This window comes from Sparus aurata, chromosome 6, assembly GCF_900880675.1.
Source record: "Sparus aurata chromosome 6, fSpaAur1.1, whole genome shotgun sequence".
NCBI lineage: Eukaryota > Metazoa > Chordata > Actinopteri > Spariformes > Sparidae > Sparus > Sparus aurata.
This window is the reverse complement of record NC_044192.1, coordinates 33,515,455-33,533,680: the sequence shown is the minus strand read 5'-3', so window position 1 is coordinate 33,533,680 and position 18,226 is coordinate 33,515,455. Positions and strand designations below refer to the sequence as shown.

The 18,226-nt window shown below is 44.1% G+C and overlaps 1 protein-coding gene and 13 non-coding genes across 14 annotated transcripts in view; 6 read left to right on the top strand and 8 right to left on the bottom strand.

The window, feature by feature from the left end:
• mfsd4aa (major facilitator superfamily domain containing 4Aa) overlaps positions 1-18,226 on the bottom strand; it is a 29,334-nt gene that overhangs the window by 8,588 nt on the left and 2,520 nt on the right. Inside the window, exons 2-7 of the mRNA XM_030420293.1 lie at positions 16,977-17,175; positions 15,696-15,947; positions 13,053-13,182; positions 12,862-12,977; positions 12,587-12,760; positions 62-209 (exon numbers count right to left, since the gene is read on the bottom strand). Coding sequence (XP_030276153.1) covers positions 62-209; positions 12,587-12,760; positions 12,862-12,977; positions 13,053-13,182; positions 15,696-15,947; positions 16,977-17,175 — 1,019 coding nt within the window. The remainder of the gene's footprint in view (positions 1-61; positions 210-12,586; positions 12,761-12,861; positions 12,978-13,052; positions 13,183-15,695; positions 15,948-16,976; positions 17,176-18,226) is intronic.
• trnaf-gaa (transfer RNA phenylalanine (anticodon GAA)) lies at positions 496-568 on the bottom strand. Its single transcript has one exon. It is a non-coding gene; the product is annotated as a tRNA-Phe (tRNA).
• Positions 1,651-1,722, top strand: trnag-ucc (transfer RNA glycine (anticodon UCC)). Its single transcript has one exon. It is a non-coding gene; the product is annotated as a tRNA-Gly (tRNA).
• On the bottom strand, positions 1,914-1,986 carry trnaf-gaa (transfer RNA phenylalanine (anticodon GAA)). The gene has a single exon. It is a non-coding gene; the product is annotated as a tRNA-Phe (tRNA).
• trnag-ucc (transfer RNA glycine (anticodon UCC)) lies at positions 3,069-3,140 on the top strand. Its single transcript has one exon. It is a non-coding gene; the product is annotated as a tRNA-Gly (tRNA).
• On the bottom strand, positions 3,332-3,404 carry trnaf-gaa (transfer RNA phenylalanine (anticodon GAA)). The gene has a single exon. It is a non-coding gene; the product is annotated as a tRNA-Phe (tRNA).
• trnag-ucc (transfer RNA glycine (anticodon UCC)) lies at positions 4,487-4,558 on the top strand. Its single transcript has one exon. It is a non-coding gene; the product is annotated as a tRNA-Gly (tRNA).
• trnaf-gaa (transfer RNA phenylalanine (anticodon GAA)) lies at positions 4,750-4,822 on the bottom strand. Its single transcript has one exon. It is a non-coding gene; the product is annotated as a tRNA-Phe (tRNA).
• On the top strand, positions 6,293-6,364 carry trnag-ucc (transfer RNA glycine (anticodon UCC)). The gene has a single exon. It is a non-coding gene; the product is annotated as a tRNA-Gly (tRNA).
• trnaf-gaa (transfer RNA phenylalanine (anticodon GAA)) lies at positions 6,556-6,628 on the bottom strand. The gene has a single exon. It is a non-coding gene; the product is annotated as a tRNA-Phe (tRNA).
• Positions 7,711-7,782, top strand: trnag-ucc (transfer RNA glycine (anticodon UCC)). Its single transcript has one exon. It is a non-coding gene; the product is annotated as a tRNA-Gly (tRNA).
• Positions 7,974-8,046, bottom strand: trnaf-gaa (transfer RNA phenylalanine (anticodon GAA)). The gene has a single exon. It is a non-coding gene; the product is annotated as a tRNA-Phe (tRNA).
• trnag-ucc (transfer RNA glycine (anticodon UCC)) lies at positions 9,130-9,201 on the top strand. The gene has a single exon. It is a non-coding gene; the product is annotated as a tRNA-Gly (tRNA).
• On the bottom strand, positions 9,393-9,465 carry trnaf-gaa (transfer RNA phenylalanine (anticodon GAA)). Its single transcript has one exon. It is a non-coding gene; the product is annotated as a tRNA-Phe (tRNA).

The window sequence follows — 18,226 nt, the reverse complement described above, 5'->3', positions numbered from 1 at the left end:
TACAATTCAGAATAATTGTGTGTGTGTGCGTGTGTGTGTGTGTATGTTTGTGTTGGTTTACCTTTGTATTCCAGTATGTCCTCTGTAAAGGCCAGCATAGAGGGGAACACACTACTGATGCACAGTCCCAACACGCAGGTACCAATGAAGAGAAACACACAGCTGGTGTAGAAGATCAGCAACAGACACTGCACCAGTATGACCCCAACCTGACAGACATACAGACAGACAGGGACAATGAGACAACTTTACAGATGTCTGTATCCACACAACACTTCAATGACACAAAACAGAGGGCAGACTTTCCACGTCTAACTTTGAATATTATGTATGGTCATCTGTATTGAGATGACTCACAGATTGGCTTAACCCGAATTCTCCAAGCATCCTATGTGCTTGCATTTCAGAGGAAAGGAACAAGATGTCCCTGGATGAGACGGCTGCGGCTCAGCGGTTCTACCCAGGCAATTCGTATGGAAAACACCAATCACCAGCTGCCGAAACCCGGGATCGAACCAGGGACCTTTAGATCTTCAGTCTAACGCTCTCCCAACTGAGCTATTTCGGCACAGGGCCTGGACATCTGGGGATATTTTGCTGAATATCAGGACACACAGTCGTACACAGCTAAACAATTTTTCAAGTGTACAAAGTCCAATGGCCGGATTTCCATCCTCAATGTGGATGTGTTGCAGGAAACCTGCGTGACCAGGTAGAAAGGGACAAAATCCCCAACAAACAGTGTTGTTTGATTCAGTGGCTCCAACATCAAGGCTATATGTTCCCCAAAACAAAGCTCAATAACATCCAAAACCAGGTGTTGAAGCGGGGGACCTTATGGCCTTTCTGTCGTAAGCTCTAAGACATGATGTATTTTGGAAGAAATGTTGAGCACACGGTGGCACGCAAGATAATATAATTGAAAATGATCAATAACAATAACAGTAGGACAACCAATATGAATAAAAACCCCCAATGAGCCTGTTAAAAGTCAGTGACTCTAACCATCCTTGAACGCGTTCCTAAAAGAAACCTTGGCAGGTGCCATGGCCGTCAGTGAGACCAAAGACCTTAGGATTTCATTACCCAACATGGCTGTCTTACAGGAACCCTGTACCCTCTTAAAAGTCAGTCCTGTGACACAGGATGAAATGGACAAAGAGCTCCGACAATAAGGACCCCATGGATCAGAAGCTTGAACATCAAAGGCAATGGGGCCTTAAAAACACAGCACACCAACTGCTAACACCTGGGATTGGACCAGGGACCTTGAGGTATTGACTTTACTACTTGTCATCCCTGCTGAGCTGGACTAACGCCAGTTTGCGTACCCAGCGAACAGGTTGACAGAGGATGCTGCCAGGGTAGAGAGCTTTAAGTTTCTTCCTGCAGCGGGTGGTGAGGGCAGTGGAGCTTGTCAACGGGACGACACTAACCCCTCTCAGAGACATTTACACCGGCCGGCTCCAAAAGAAGGCCAGCTGCATTGTTGAGAAGCCAACTAACCCCGGACATTACCTGTTCTCCCCCCTGCCCTCTGGCAAGAGATGCAGATCTATCAGATCCAGGACAAACAGACTGAAGAACAGTTTCTTCCCACAGGCAGTGAAATGCCCGCTTCGCCGACTCTCTTAAGGTTTTTACAGCATCGCGATGGTGGTATAGTGGTGAGCATAGCTGCCTTCCAAGCAGTTGACCCGGGTTCGATTCCCGGCCATCGCAACCTCTCTCAATAGCATTGAACAGCTGTTCTATTCTACACAAAGCCCGTAGTCTGTTATGGGTCAACATCTGCAAGCGTGTCCCCTATGTGCTTGCTTTTTAGAGGAAAGGAACAAGATGCCCCTGAATGAGACTGCCACGGCTGAGTGGTTCTACCCAGGCAATTCGTATGGAAAACACCAATCACCAGCTGCCGAAACCCGGGATCGAACCAGGGACCTTTAGATCTTCAGTCTAACGCTCTCCCAACTGAGCTATTTCGGCACAGGGCCTGGACATTTGGGGATATTTTGCTGAATATCAGGACACACAGTCGTACACAGCTAAACAATTTTTCAAGTGTACAAAGTCCAATGGCCGGATTTCCATCCTCAATGTGGATGTGTTGCAGGAAACCTGCGTGACCAGGTAGAAAGGGACAAAATCCCCAACAAACAGTGTTGTTTGATTCAGTGGCTCCAACATCAAGGCTATATGTTCCCCAAAACAAAGCTCAATAACATCCAAAACCAGGTGTTGAAGCGGGGGACCTTATGGTCTTTCTGTCGTAAGCTCTAAGACGTGATGTATTTTGGAAGAAATGTTGAGCACACGGTGGCACGCAAGATAATATAATTGAAAATGATCAATAACAATAACAGTAGGACAACCAATATGAATAAAAACCCCCAATGAGCCTGTTAAAAGTCAGTGACTCTAACCATCCTTGAACGCGTTCCTAAAAGAAACCTTGGCAGGTGCCATGGCCGTCAGTGAGACCAAAGACCTTAGGATTTCATTACCCAACATGGCTGTCTTACAGGAACCCTGTACCCTCTTAAAAGTCAGTCCTGTGACACAGGATGAAATGGACAAAGAGCTCCGACAATAAGGACCCCATGGATCAGAAGCTTGAACATCAAAGGCAATGGGGCCTTAAAAACACAGCACACCAACTGCTAACACCTGGGATTGGACCAGGGACCTTGAGGTATTGACTTTACTACTTGTCATCCCTGCTGAGCTGGACTAACGCCAGTTTGCGTACCCAGCAAACAGGTTGACAGAGGATGCTGCCAGGGTAGAGAGCTTTAAGTTTCTTCCTGCAGCGGGTGGTGAGGGCAGTGGAGCTTGTCAACGGGACGACACTAACCCCTCTCAGAGACATTTACACCGGCCGGCTCCAAAAGAAGGCCAGCTCCATTGTTGAGAAGCCAACTAACCCCGGACACTACCTGTTCTCCCCCCTGCCCTCTGGCAAGAGATGCAGATCTATCAGATCCAGGACAAACAGACTGAAGAACAGTTTCTTCCCACAGGCAGTGAAATGCCCCCTTCGCCGACTCTCTTAAGGTTATTACAACATAGCGATGGTGGTATAGTGGTGAGCATAGCTGCCTTCCAAGCAGTTGACCCGGGTTCGATTCCCGGCCATCGCAGCCTCTCTCAATAGCATTGAACAGCTGTTCTATTCTACACAAAGCCCGTAGTCTGTTATGGGTCAACATCTGCAAGCGTGTCCCCTATGTGCTTGCTTTTTAGAGGAAAGGAACAAGATGCCCCTGAATGAGACTGCCACGGCTGAGTGGTTCTACCCAGGCAATTCGTATGGAAAACACCAATCACCAGCTGCCGAAACCCGGGATCGAACCAGGGACCTTTAGATCTTCAGTCTAACGCTCTCCCAACTGAGCTATTTCGGCACAGGGCCTGGACATTTGGGGATATTTCGCTGAATATCAGGACACACAGTCGTACACAGCTAAACAATTTTTCAAGTGTACAAAGTCCAATGGCCGGATTTCCATCCTCAATGTGGATGTGTTGCAGGAAACCTGCGTGACCAGGTAGAAAGGGACAAAATCCCCAACAAACAGTGTTGTTTGATTCAGTGGCTCCAACATCAAGGCTATATGTTCCCCAAAACAAAGCTCAATAACATCCAAAACCAGGTGTTGAAGCGGGGGACCTTATGGTCTTTCTGTCGTAAGCTCTAAGACGTGATGTATTTTGGAAGAAATGTTGAGCACACGGTGGCACGCAAGATAATATAATTGAAAATGATCAATAACAATAACAGTAGGACAACCAATATGAATAAAAACCCCCAATGAGCCTGTTAAAAGTCAGTGACTCTAACCATCCTTGAACGCGTTCCTAAAAGAAACCTTGGCAGGTGCCATGGCCGTCAGTGAGACCAAAGACCTTAGGATTTCATTACCCAACATGGCTGTCTTACAGGAACCCTGTACCCTCTTAAAAGTCAGTCCTGTGACACAGGATGAAATGGACAAAGAGCTCCGACAATAAGGACCCCATGGATCAGAAGCTTGAACATCAAAGGCAATGGGGCCTTAAAAACACAGCACACCAACTGCTAACACCTGGGATTGGACCAGGGACCTTGAGGTATTGACTTTACTACTTGTCATCCCTGCTGAGCTGGACTAACGCCAGTTTGCGTACCCAGCGAACAGGTTGACAGAGGATGCTGCCAGGGTAGAGAGCTTTAAGTTTCTTCCTGCAGCGGGTGGTGAGGGCAGTGGAGCTTGTCAACGGGACGACACTAACCCCTCTCAGAGACATTTACACCGGCCGGCTCCAAAAGAAGGCCAGCTCCATTGTTGAGAAGCCAACTAACCCCGGACACTACCTGTTCTCCCCCCTGCCCTCTGGCAAGAGATGCAGATCTATCAGATCCAGGACAAACAGACTGAAGAACAGTTTCTTCCCACAGGCAGTGAAATGCCCGCTTCGCCGACTCTCTTAAGGTTTTTACAGCATCGCGATGGTGGTATAGTGGTGAGCATAGCTGCCTTCCAAGCAGTTGACCCGGGTTCGATTCCCGGCCATCGCAACCTCTCTCAATAGCATTGAACAGCTGTTCTATTCTACACAAAGCCCGTAGTCTGTTATGGGTCAACATCTGCAAGCGTGTCCCCTATGTGCTTGCATTTTAGAGGAAAGGAACAAGATGCCCCTGAATGAGACTGCCGCGGCTGAGTGGTTCTACCCAGGCAATTCGTATGGAAAACACCAATCACCAGCTGCCGAAACCCGGGATCGAACCAGGGACCTTTAGATCTTCAGTCTAACGCTCTCCCAACTGAGCTATTTCGGCACAGGGCCTGGACATTTGGGGATATTTTGCTGAATATCAGGACACACAGTCGTACACAGCTAAACAATTTTTCAAGTGTACAAAGTCCAATGGCCGGATTTCCATCCTCAATGTGGATGTGTTGCAGGAAACCTGCGTGACCAGGTAGAAAGGGACAAAATCCCCAACAAACAGTGTTGTTTGATTCAGTGGCTCCAACATCAAGGCTATATGTTCCCCAAAACAAAGCTCAATAACATCCAAAACCAGGTGTTGAAGCGGGGGACCTTATGGTCTTTCTGTCGTAAGCTCTAAGACGTGATGTATTTTGGAAGAAATGTTGAGCACACGGTGGCACGCAAGATAATATAATTGAAAATGATCAATAACAATAACAGTAGGACAACCAATATGAATAAAAACCCCCAATGAGCCTGTTAAAAGTCAGGGACTCTAACCATCCTTGAACGCGTTCCTATTTTCAAGTGTACAAAGTCCAATGGCCGGATTTCCATCCTCAATGTGGATGTGTTGCAGGAAACCTGCGTGACCAGGTAGAAAGGGACAAAATCCCCAACAAACAGTGTTGTTTGATTCAGTGGCTCCAACATCAAGGCTATATGTTCCCCAAAACAAAGCTCAATAACATCCAAAACCAGGTGTTGAAGCGGGGACCTTATGGCCTTTCTGTCGTAAGCTCTAAGACATGATGTATTTTGGAAGAAATGTTGAGCACACGGTGGCACGCAAGATAATATAATTGAAAATGATCAATAACAATAACAGTAGGACAACCAATATGAATAAAAACCCCCAATGAGCCTGTTAAAAGTCAGTGACTCTAACCATCCTTGAACGCGTTCCTAAAAGAAACCTTGGCAGGTGCCATGGCCGTCAGTGAGACCAAAGACCTTAGGATTTCATTACCCAACATGGCTGTCTTACAGGAACCCTGTACCCTCTTAAAAGTCAGTCCTGTGACACAGGATGAAATGGACAAAGAGCTCCGACAATAAGGACCCCATGGATCAGAAGCTTGAACATCAAAGGCAATGGGGCCTTAAAAACACAGCACACCAACTGCTAACACCTGGGATTGGACCAGGGACCTTGAGGTATTGACTTTACTACTTGTCATCCCTGCTGAGCTGGACTAACGCCAGTTTGCGTACCCAGCAAACAGGTTGACAGAGGATGCTGCCAGGGTAGAGAGCTTTAAGTTTCTTCCTGCAGCGGGTGGTGAGGGCAGTGGAGCTTGTCAACGGGACGACACTAACCCCTCTCAGAGACATTTACACCGGCCGGCTCCAAAAGAAGGCCAGCTCCATTGTTGAGAAGCCAACTAACCCCGGACACTACCTGTTCTCCCCCCTGCCCTCTGGCAAGAGATGCAGATCTATCAGATCCAGGACAAACAGACTGAAGAACAGTTTCTTCCCACAGGCAGTGAAATGCCCCCTTCGCCGACTCTCTTAAGGTTATTACAACATCGCGATGGTGGTATAGTGGTGAGCATAGCTGCCTTCCAAGCAGTTGACCCGGGTTCGATTCCCGGCCATCGCAGCCTCTCTCAATAGCATTGAACAGCTGTTCTATTCTACACAAAGCCCGTAGTCTGTTATGGGTCAACATCTGCAAGCGTGTCCCCTATGTGCTTGCTTTTTAGAGGAAAGGAACAAGATGCCCCTGAATGAGACTGCCACGGCTGAGTGGTTCTACCCAGGCAATTCGTATGGAAAACACCAATCACCAGCTGCCGAAACCCGGGATCGAACCAGGGACCTTTAGATCTTCAGTCTAACGCTCTCCCAACTGAGCTATTTCGGCACAGGGCCTGGACATTTGGGGATATTTTGCTGAATATCAGGACACACAGTCGTACACAGCTAAACAATTTTTCAAGTGTACAAAGTCCAATGGCCGGATTTCCATCCTCAATGTGGATGTGTTGCAGGAAACCTGCGTGACCAGGTAGAAAGGGACAAAATCCCCAACAAACAGTGTTGTTTGATTCAGTGGCTCCAACATCAAGGCTATATGTTCCCCAAAACAAAGCTCAATAACATCCAAAACCAGGTGTTGAAGCGGGGGACCTTATGGTCTTTCTGTCGTAAGCTCTAAGACGTGATGTATTTTGGAAGAAATGTTGAGCACACGGTGGCACGCAAGATAATATAATTGAAAATGATCAATAACAATAACAGTAGGACAACCAATATGAATAAAAACCCCCAATGAGCCTGTTAAAAGTCAGGGACTCTAACCATCCTTGAACGCGTTCCTAAAAGAAACCTTGGCAGGTGCCATGGCCGTCAGTGAGACCAAAGACCTTAGGATTTCATTACCCAACATGGCTGTCTTACAGGAACCCTGTACCCTCTTAAAAGTCAGTCCTGTGACACAGGATGAAATGGACAAAGAGCTCCGACAATAAGGACCCCATGGATCAGAAGCTTGAACATCAAAGGCAATGGGGCCTTAAAAACACAGCACACCAACTGCTAACACCTGGGATTGGACCAGGGACCTTGAGGTATTGACTTTACTACTTGTCATCCCTGCTGAGCTGGACTAACGCCAGTTTGCGTACCCAGCAAACAGGTTGACAGAGGATGCTGCCAGGGTAGAGAGCTTTAAGTTTCTTCCTGCAGCGGGTGGTGAGGGCAGTGGAGCTTGTCAACGGGACGACACTAACCCCTCTCAGAGACATTTACACCGGCCGGCTCCAAAAGAAGGCCAGCTCCATTGTTGAGAAGCCAACTAACCCCGGACACTACCTGTTCTCCCCCCTGCCCTCTGGCAAGAGATGCAGATCTATCAGATCCAGGACAAACAGACTGAAGAACAGTTTCTTCCCACAGGCAGTGAAATGCCCGCTTCGCCGACTCTCTTAAGGTTATTACAGCATCGCGATGGTGGTATAGTGGTGAGCATAGCTGCCTTCCAAGCAGTTGACCCGGGTTCGATTCCCGGCCATCGCAGCCTCTCTCAATAGCATTGAACAGCTGTTCTATTCTACACAAAGCCCGTAGTCTGTTATGGGTCAACATCTGCAAGCGTGTCCCCTATGTGCTTGCTTTTTAGAGGAAAGGAACAAGATGCCCCTGAATGAGACTGCCACGGCTGAGTGGTTCTACCCAGGCAATTCGTATGGAAAACACCAATCACCAGCTGCCGAAACCCGGGATCGAACCAGGGACCTTTAGATCTTCAGTCTAACGCTCTCCCAACTGAGCTATTTCGGCACAGGGCCTGGACATTTGGGGATATTTTGCTGAATATCAGGACACACAGTCGTACACAGCTAAACAATTTTTCAAGTGTACAAAGTCCAATGGCCGGATTTCCATCCTCAATGTGGATGTGTTGCAGGAAACCTGCGTGACCAGGTAGAAAGGGACAAAATCCCCAACAAACAGTGTTGTTTGATTCAGTGGCTCCAACATCAAGGCTATATGTTCCCCAAAACAAAGCTCAATAACATCCAAAACCAGGTGTTGAAGCGGGGGACCTTATGGTCTTTCTGTCGTAAGCTCTAAGACGTGATGTATTTTGGAAGAAATGTTGAGCACACGGTGGCACGCAAGATAATATAATTGAAAATGATCAATAACAATAACAGTAGGACAACCAATATGAATAAAAACCCCCAATGAGCCTGTTAAAAGTCAGGGACTCTAACCATCCTTGAACGCGTTCCTAAAAGAAACCTTGGCAGGTGCCATGGCCGTCAGTGAGACCAAAGACCTTAGGATTTCATTACCCAACATGGCTGTCTTACAGGAACCCTGTACCCTCTTAAAAGTCAGTCCTGTGACACAGGATGAAATGGACAAAGAGCTCCGACAATAAGGACCCCATGGATCAGAAGCTTGAACATCAAAGGCAATGGGGCCTTAAAAACACAGCACACCAACTGCTAACACCTGGGATTGGACCAGGGACCTTGAGGTATTGACTTTACTACTTGTCATCCCTGCTGAGCTGGACTAACGCCAGTTTGCGTACCCAGCGAACAGGTTGACAGAGGATGCTGCCAGGGTAGAGAGCTTTAAGTTTCTTCCTGCAGCGGGTGGTGAGGGCAGTGGAGCTTGTCAACGGGACGACACTAACCCCTCTCAGAGACATTTACACCGGCCGGCTCCAAAAGAAGGCCAGCTGCATTGTTGAGAAGCCAACTAACCCCGGACATTACCTGTTCTCCCCCCTGCCCTCTGGCAAGAGATGCAGATCTATCAGATCCAGGACAAACAGACTGAAGAACAGTTTCTTCCCACAGGCAGTGAAATGCCCCGCTTCGCCGACTCTCTTAAGGTTTTTACAGCATAGCGATGGTGGTATAGTGGTGAGCATAGCTGCCTTCCAAGCAGTTGACCCGGGTTCGATTCCCGGCCATCGCAACTTCTCTCAATAGCATTGAACAGCTGTTCTATTCTACACAAAGCCCGTAGTCTGTTATGGGTCAACATCTGCAAGCGTGTCCCCTATGTGCTTGCCTTTTAGAGGAAAGGAACAAGATGCCCCTGAATGAGACTGCCGCGGCTGAGTGGTTCTACCCAGGCAATTCGTATGGAAAACACCAATCACCAGCTGCCGAAACCCGGGATCGAACCAGGGACCTTTAGATCTTCAGTCTAACGCTCTCCCAACTGAGCTATTTCGGCACAGGGCCTGGACATCTGGGGATATTTTGCTGAATATCAGGACACACAGTCGTACACAGCTAAACAATTTTTCAAGTGTACAAAGTCCAATGGCCGGATTTCCATCCTCAATGTGGATGTGTTGCAGGAAACCTGCGTGACCAGGTAGAAAGGGACAAAATCCCCAACAAACAGTGTTGTTTGATTCAGTGGCTCCAACATCAAGGCTATATGTTCCCCAAAACAAAGCTCAATAACATCCAAAACCAGGTGTTGAAGCGGGGGACCTTATGGTCTTTCTGTCGTAAGCTCTAAGACGTGATGTATTTTGGAAGAAATGTTGAGCACACAGTGGCACGCAAGATAATATAATTGAAAATGATCAATAACAATAACAGTAGGACAACCAATATGAATAAAAACCCCCAATGAGCCTGTTAAAAGTCAGGGACTCTAACCATCCTTGAACGCGTTCCTAAAAGAAACCTTGGCAGGTGCCATGGCCGTCAGTGAGACCAAAGACCTTAGGATTTCATTACCCAACATGGCTGTCTTACAGGAACCCTGTACCCTCTTAAAAGTCAGTCCTGTGTCACAGGATGAAATGGACCTAAACAATTTTTCAAGTGTACAAAGTCCAATGGCCGGATTTCCATCCTCAATGTGGATGTGTTGCAGGAAACACGCGTGACCAGGTAGAAAGGGACAAAATCCCCAACAAACAGTGTTGTTTGATTCAGTGGCTCCAACATCAAAGCTATATGTTCCCCAAAACAAAGCTCAATAACATCCAAAACCAGGTGTTGAAGCGGGGACCTTACACAAGGCATACGTAGCAAGCTGAAAAAACTAAACAGACAGAGCAGGAGAGTCCAGTGGGTAGAAAAGGTCTGTTAGTATGTTGTATCTGCAGAGACCCTGAGGCCTTTGCCTTAGTATCTTTATAATGTGATCACGTACTACTCAGACTTCATCTCATCATCTCGACATAGTATGACTCCCTCTCCGTACGTATATGCACCCGTATGTTTTTATTGCCTGCACTTTAGTCATAGAACTAATAAAGATGTCCTTGATAAATAGCATCTACAAATCTCAGATGAGGGCTTGACAATTGTTTCAATTTGTTCTTTTATATTGGTTATATGTTGTGGTTTTTTTCTTGTGACAAATGTACTTATTGTAAGTTACTTTGGACAATGGTGTCTTATAAATGCCCTAAATGTAAATGTAAATGTAAAACGGTCTGACCACTCCTAGTGATTCTACCTTCAAGTAAATGGCAGTTAGAAATGTCCTCCAGTGGGGTTTAATTTTATACTTTGAGTACATCTCTTAGCCTGTACTTTCTTACTGTTACTTGAGTAAAGAATGTGTATTAATTTGCCACATCTGATTGGAATATGGTAGACCCTCCGATATGCTGATTATTCATTTTCATGCAAACAAAGCTTTGTTATACACATTAAAATCCTCCTAGCACAGCTGCATGCGTTCATTTCATAATACATGAGTACAAAGGGGCAATAGAAGGAGTTAGATCCTTAGAAAGAAATGGACAAAAGCACCTCTAGTAAGACTCATCAGTATAGAGTACTCCCAAATTAGCTATTTTAACTAAAAATAACCTTGTATAGTGGTAATTACTCTAACATCAGAACAGCATCAAGAAAAATTAAAACATTTTTTCACACACCATTAGGGGATTGTTTCTTTGTCATCATCACAAGTAATATTAAGTGTTCATCAAATCAGGAACATTTTTGTGGGTAAGAAGAGCTTAAAAAAACGATGAAAAGATAGATACAATAAAGTAAACATTTTAAGGTGAAATGCAAAAGGTGCTGCGAAATTTAAATCTTACATGTTCACCATCTTGGAAAAAGTTATTGATTGATCAAAGTATATGTGTTCCTTAAGTATATCCTTCATGTAAACAATCAAGTAAACAATCTGAATTAGTTGTGCACACAGAGCCATAATCTCTAAATGACAAGAATTTATTTGATTTCTGGGGGTCTAACCTTAACTTTCAGTGTTGTTCAACCATCAGACCACTAGAGGGCAAAGCTCTCCAACAGTCGGTGCTCTTATTGAGATGACTTTAATGCATTTTTTATTTTACCACTACATTTATCTGTGAATATTTTATTTAGCTTATAGAATGTAGTGTTTTGTATTACTATTGCAATCAAAGTATTATTTCCAATTCCAATATTGTGAAAGACGCACATACTGTAAAAGGGAAACTACAAAGATACCTAAATAACTGGACTTGGTCCATGCTTAATTTGGTTACCTATTTATTATGAAATATAACAATAAAACTGTCATCCACTCTCAAGTATTGCTCCCACAGAGGATTTAATTAGCTACTAGATGCTGAAATAACATTTTTCATGTTGACAGGATCCGAGATGTCTGATCTGAGGAAATTAAACATAATAGGGCTATGTTGCATTCTTAGGAAAGCTGGGCCTTATTCATGTTGGTTCATGCTCACTAAGATGATGACAGATGACCACAACCTTTATGATTTTTGAAGCGTAAATGTGAAGTCAAAAGCAAATGTAAATCATCAATCTAACATGTTGGACAGTTAGAAAAGCGTGCAACTAAAGTCAGCTTATAAAGACAGTAGTGAGTAGATGAGTTTCCATTTAACATCCTCCTAAACCTCTGCAGACTCATTTAGCCACTCGTTAGCAACCACCTTTTTTTGGCACAAAAATGCTTTTTAGTTCAAAGTGAGCTATTAAAAGGTGTATTTACCTTGTAGAACAAGTATAAAAATATCTTAAGCTTGTGTTAGACTATATTTCAGGTTTTCAAGCATTTAACCAAAAAAACATTCAAAAACCTCATGTGTTGATCTTAGATGTATCATGTTGTCTTTATCTAATCACCCTCTGAATGAAAAAAACACTTTATCCTGTCACATGCTTTCCTACCCAGTTCAAATATTTGTTTAAATTATAAAATGGCAGCTTGCATAGCCTTAATTGCCTTTGCTGGCAATGATTGCTCAGTGTGAAATCAATAAAAGCGCAGCCCCTGTGGTCACCTTATGAGCTCTGTGTTTACTGCAGTACAACAATTTTAATTTTCTGGGTGGATTTGTCCTTTAAGTGTGTGTTCATACCAGACTGAAGGATAGCAGCCTGGGTGCTGTGTATCTGTAGGACAGGTAGATGAAAGCCAGTCTTCCAACTGTGATGGAGGCCCAGAATATACTGTCCAGACAGCCGGCGGTCTTATGACCCATCAGAAGAGGTGGGGACACAGCGTAGGTGTATACAAAGCCGGCATAGGAACCCTGCAGGGCAAGAGACAGAGCAGGAGCTTAGCACAGAACAGGACGTTAGTGTCAAATGTCCGTGTTTATGAGTGGTATGTGGTATTAGCATGAAGTCTCACTATAATCCCATCAGTGAGGAAGAGGATAGCCCCACCCAGAGCATGGAGGATGAAGAATGTAGCGGGGCGGGCCCAGAGCTTGGCAGTGTTACAGCAGACAAACACACTCCCATGCCCTAGAGGGAGAGTGATGCTGAGACGTCTTTTCAATATAAACATAGCGACAACAAACACAAACATACACACAGTACCTTGACCACTGTCCTGCCTGGAGCTCGCGTTGGACGGAGAGTTTCCATCGAGCAAACGTGGACTGTTGTTGTAGCATGGCAGCAGTCTCTCATGGTACATCAATGTGAGCACTGCTGCTGGCACAGGGAGCTGCCAGGTCACACATAAACAGGCTATTGTTAACCAAGTTAATAGTTATCACATCCGTCAGCCGATTCAAATTGTGACCCTGACCTCATAAAAAGTACAACCCAGACTGTTATCTCGTCCTCTGCTTGAAACAGATCCAGTTCAAACACAAAAAGGCAGTGGTATTTCTGCTGAGGTGGCTTATCTCTTTATCTGAAAGGCAATATTGAGGCATCAGAAGAAGTGCAAATAATTCAGAAAAGAACAAAACTGAAAACAAGGACACAATTCTGAGTGGCTCTGAAAAGCACTAACAATGTTTATTTATCCATTTAGGCCATTTTCATTCAAAATTATACAGCATTGCATGGGATTCCAGCACAGGCGTTGACTCCTATCCTGGAAAGAATATGATTTATCATCCCCATTATGTCACTGTAAACACAGCTATGTAATTTCAGCGGTAATAATAACACACAGATCCGGCTACTGAGAGTTAAACCTCAGTGACAATATGCATGTATGTCATGAACCCTTGCTAAAGCTGACAAGCTATTCCCTGATGCAGAGTTGATTTAAAAGTGTGCAATAGATATGGCTGGCAAAGTTTTAAATCATGGTGAGAAAAAGAAGAAAACAGTTGTGGAGCTATTAAAGCAGGTGCGCTGTAGGCCAAGGCAACCAGAAGTGTAGAAGTGTATCAAAGCTATCAAGAGCCAGGACAGAAAAAGCTGCGCACTTTTTGGACAGTGCAACAGGATTGCCCAAACAGACCAGAGGCGCGACATCGGAAAGACTGCCTCATCCATTCGCTCTCGCTTTTCTCACTGATTGGTGGGTGACCTTCAATTTCTTTTAGCCCATTTGTATTTTATTGTGGTGAAATACAAATTACAACAATAATAAGTTTACTTTTAAAGTATTTTTCCTACTTAAAATATTACACAGCTCAATTAAAAGGAACAAAGAAATGAAATTGGACAACAGAAACAGTGGATAAGGCTGTGCTTCTGACAAGAGCCAACTAGTCAGTAGAAACTTTATATGAAAATAAAATAGCTAAAAACAATGATAGCTGCAGCAAGAACATCTGCACAAAACAACTTTTACTGGTCCAATGAAAAGAAGGATCCCCAGATGTTTTGGCCCTTGGAGAAAACTAACTGGGAAACCTTGATGTGTAGAATCATCAGTCAAATCTAAAGAAAAGAAATGGCCAAAATGTTTGGTGACTCTGCCTCAAAATAAGGTGAAAAGGCTTTTTCCCCACAAGTTATACTGCAAGCGCACGGTTTTGTGACACAAACGTCTTTTACGCCTAAATCAAGAGTGCTGCAACATGACGCCATCAGGTTATTCCACCAGAGCTCTTGAACAAGTTTAATGTCTTCTTCTTTGAATACCTAAACCTTTTAATTTTAATCTTGTACATCAGCGTGATATTCTTCTCTTTGCCACCTATAAGATGTCCATTCGCAACAGCACCAAATTGGTTGAGACTTTTGTGAATGTCAAACGTGCACTGGCAACAACATTGGCTGGTGTGTTTCCCGTTTTCGCTACTATAAAGTAAAATGCTATAAAGATGACTGGCTTTTTGAGGGAGGGGCAGAATAAGTCATCACTGGGAATTACAGCTGTGCTAGTTTTCTTTTCTTAAACCTTAAACCTTTGTTTATCCAGGGTTGGTCCACTGAGAGTGATGCTCTCAGTTCCAGAAACGCCCTGATCACATTGAAATAGTTACACACATGGAAGCTGTCCAGCACAACCACAGTCTGATCTGTTGGCCACAGAGTAGCTCCACTGGAGCGGTTTGGGTTAAAAGCCTTGCTCAAGGGTGGTAATAGGGAGGGAGAAGCATGTCTTGTACTTTCCCCACCCAGATTTCCTGCCAGTCTGAATTTGAACCAGCTTTAAGCTGTTTGTCTCCTCTCTTATCATGTCTCCAATATGTCAGACATTTATTTACTTCTCCCACTGAATACAATAAAACATATTCATAATCGTCACCAAGTCACTCTTTATGTTAGCTAGAAGTTAACTGACATTTATTAGTGTAGCACAGTATTTTTTATCAGTGCTAGCAATAGCAAATGTAGCGTTTATAATGTGTGTTTTTTTGTTTAGTGTTTTCTTGAGCAGGGTTACAGCACTACTTTGGTGTCCCCCTCAAGAATTGCTCTTGAAAAACGTTAAGGTTTTGAGAGTTTCTGTTTACATCACAGGATGGAAGATGATAAAGACAGGAATAACTGTCAATTGGTGTTAGTCCTATCCGTTTAAACAACTATCAGAAACCTCAGATCATTCAGTAGAAGAGACTTCAGGCTTTTTGTCATGATACTGACTATCTTAAGTCCCTACTCGTATTGAAATCCCACAGATACACCTGGTTGCTCATCTAGCCAGTCAGCTGGGAAACACACAAATCATTTACCCATTCACTGGACATTTTAGCCAAACAGATCACTCTATCAGCATCCAATGTACACATTTCTGTGTCATCTTTTGTAATATGGGTATGAACTCACATTGATTAAAGCCATGATCCAGAAAGCGTAGGACACCTTGGTGACGACTACACCATCGGTATACAGAGGATACTGGGAGATGTTGTGTAACGCTGCTCCATGCCCAGCCATGCTGCTGCGGAGGTGCTCCAGGTCTGATGAGGATGAGTTGGTGGTCCAGTTGGCACCAAGGACACAGCTGTCCTCTGACAGGAAAGGATCAGCTACCAGGGGACTGACCAGTGCTCCCAGGCCTATAAAAAAATGCAAGGCCTAGAGCGAGACATGAACAGAGATTCCCTGAAGATTATATTGGGAGCACAGAGTAGTCTAGTGGTTAACAGGCATATCATATAGTAGTATAAAATAACCATAGTTAGTATATAGTGACTAATTATAACTGAAAATAACTATTCGATGATAAAGTAAGTAGTGAAGGGTAATCAAGTGTGAAGGAGATGCTGAAATATACTACTCGGCAACAGCTGGCTGAAATGTGCATCTACTGATTAAAGCTACTATAGTGTGATGATGTGAAGTGTGAAAATGTAATCAAAAATATAAGAATTAAATCATATAACCAAATATGTGACACTTTTATTATGTTCAAAAATGCAGTGCAAAGAGTGATCAGATATAATGGGATATATCAAGAAGGGGACTGAGTTATCAAAAAACCTAAAAGCCTAAAGGCCAGAGTTTCTAAGAGCCATTGATATAGATAGAGGAAAGCAGCTGTTTAAAAAAAACAAAGCAAGGTGAAGAGCTACTAGTGTACATGCAATTATGCACGGAGTCGAAGATACTGGAGTCACGTGCGCCGAAGCTACGCACAGGTGCAGAAGGAAGAACAGGGATTTTCCACAGAAAAATAGCAGTGTCAGTAGAAATAAAGAAGAATAGGGATTTGTTGAGACCATTAGGCATGGGAAGACACTCCCAGTTGTTTATGTTTAAAAGAGGATGCTCAATGCTTTGAATCTCAGGTCAGTTAGATTTTTTTCGGATTTTGTCTGCATCTGATCTCGTGCTTTGTTTGCCGGCAAATAAACTTCTACTTCACTCAGCCTTAAGGACTCCTGGTGACTTATTTGATCTTTGAAATCCTTTGGACCAACCAAGAAAAGGGAAGCCGATTTACGACAATATATGTACAGCGTTCCTGGTTTGATTCTGGCCAGGCATTTAATGTCATGCCATCAACACTGGACACACACACACACACGCACACACACACACACACACACACACACACACACTGTCACAGCTGTCATTTCCCCTCCCCTCCATCTCCTCTCTGACCTGCAGGAAGATGGGGGAGTCCTTCTGGTACAGTTTCACCAGCTGCAGGTTGGCGATGGTGTCAATCACCCCCATGGCTTTGCCAGCAATTGCCATGGCAATGGACAACAGTACAATGTGGTGACATAGCGGTATGATGGCAAACACGAATGAGATGATGAGAGTGCAGGAGAGCAGGGCTATCAGGGAGGACAGGAGTCTGTAAAGGACACAGAACAGGAAGACAACATTATGCTGTTCATTTAGGTTGCTTATGACTTCATAAAACACTTTCAGTCACATTGACAGGTGTAAATGTTGTTTAATTTGAATGATTGCATATTAAACCATGTGATACTGCAGCTCAGGCCAAATAAAACCGGGGATTTCCAGCTTCTTCTTGCTGCAGTAAAGTCACCTTTATGGTCTGCTGCTCCACAAACTTTTATTTACTCTGTAGCTTTACCACAGCACTCCAGCAACAGTACACCTCCACATTATCTTCACCTTGTATGCTCCTTTCCTGCCAACTTTCCACTCTCCATTTAACCTTGTCTTAGAAACGTTGAGTTTGTTTAGGGAAGAATTGCACCCCGGGAAAGATAGCCACAATCAGTAATGACAGTGGCGGAGTATAAACTCCAACACACTGCAACCTGCATCCATTAAGAAGTTACTAGAAGTAAAAGCTGGGACTTTATGTCACAGATAACATATCAACCCTATTTTGAAATAAACAGGTTCTAAAGCCGTTATTTGGAGTAGTCTAGATGTATGAAGCTTCCCCAAGTATGAGATATTCCATCAATATCACATGCCTCAGAGAGCAGCAATCTAATCAGCCAGCAAAACTTCTGGGAAAATGACTGAATGAGTAGAGGAGCTATGCGTGCATGCCCCACAAGATGTTCAGCTACTATAACCTTCAGCTCCAAATATGTGTGGGTTATGATTTTTAGTATCAATGGCAGCATCTGTGTTGGTCTGTCGGTTGGACAGCCCACCACTGTGGTCTAGACTGGAATAGCTCAAAAACTACTTACTACCTACTGACTTTGGTGATCTTCCACCACATCTTCCAGACCCTACAGGGAGTTTGGTTTTAGGTTTTGAATGAAATATCTCAACAAATATTGGACAGACTGTCATGAAATGTGCAACACACAATCAGACCCTGCTCAAGATTAATGGTAATAACTATAGTGATTCCCTGAATTTTCATCTAGCACCATCATCTCGAGAAATGTGTCTAATATTTTACTTTGTGACTA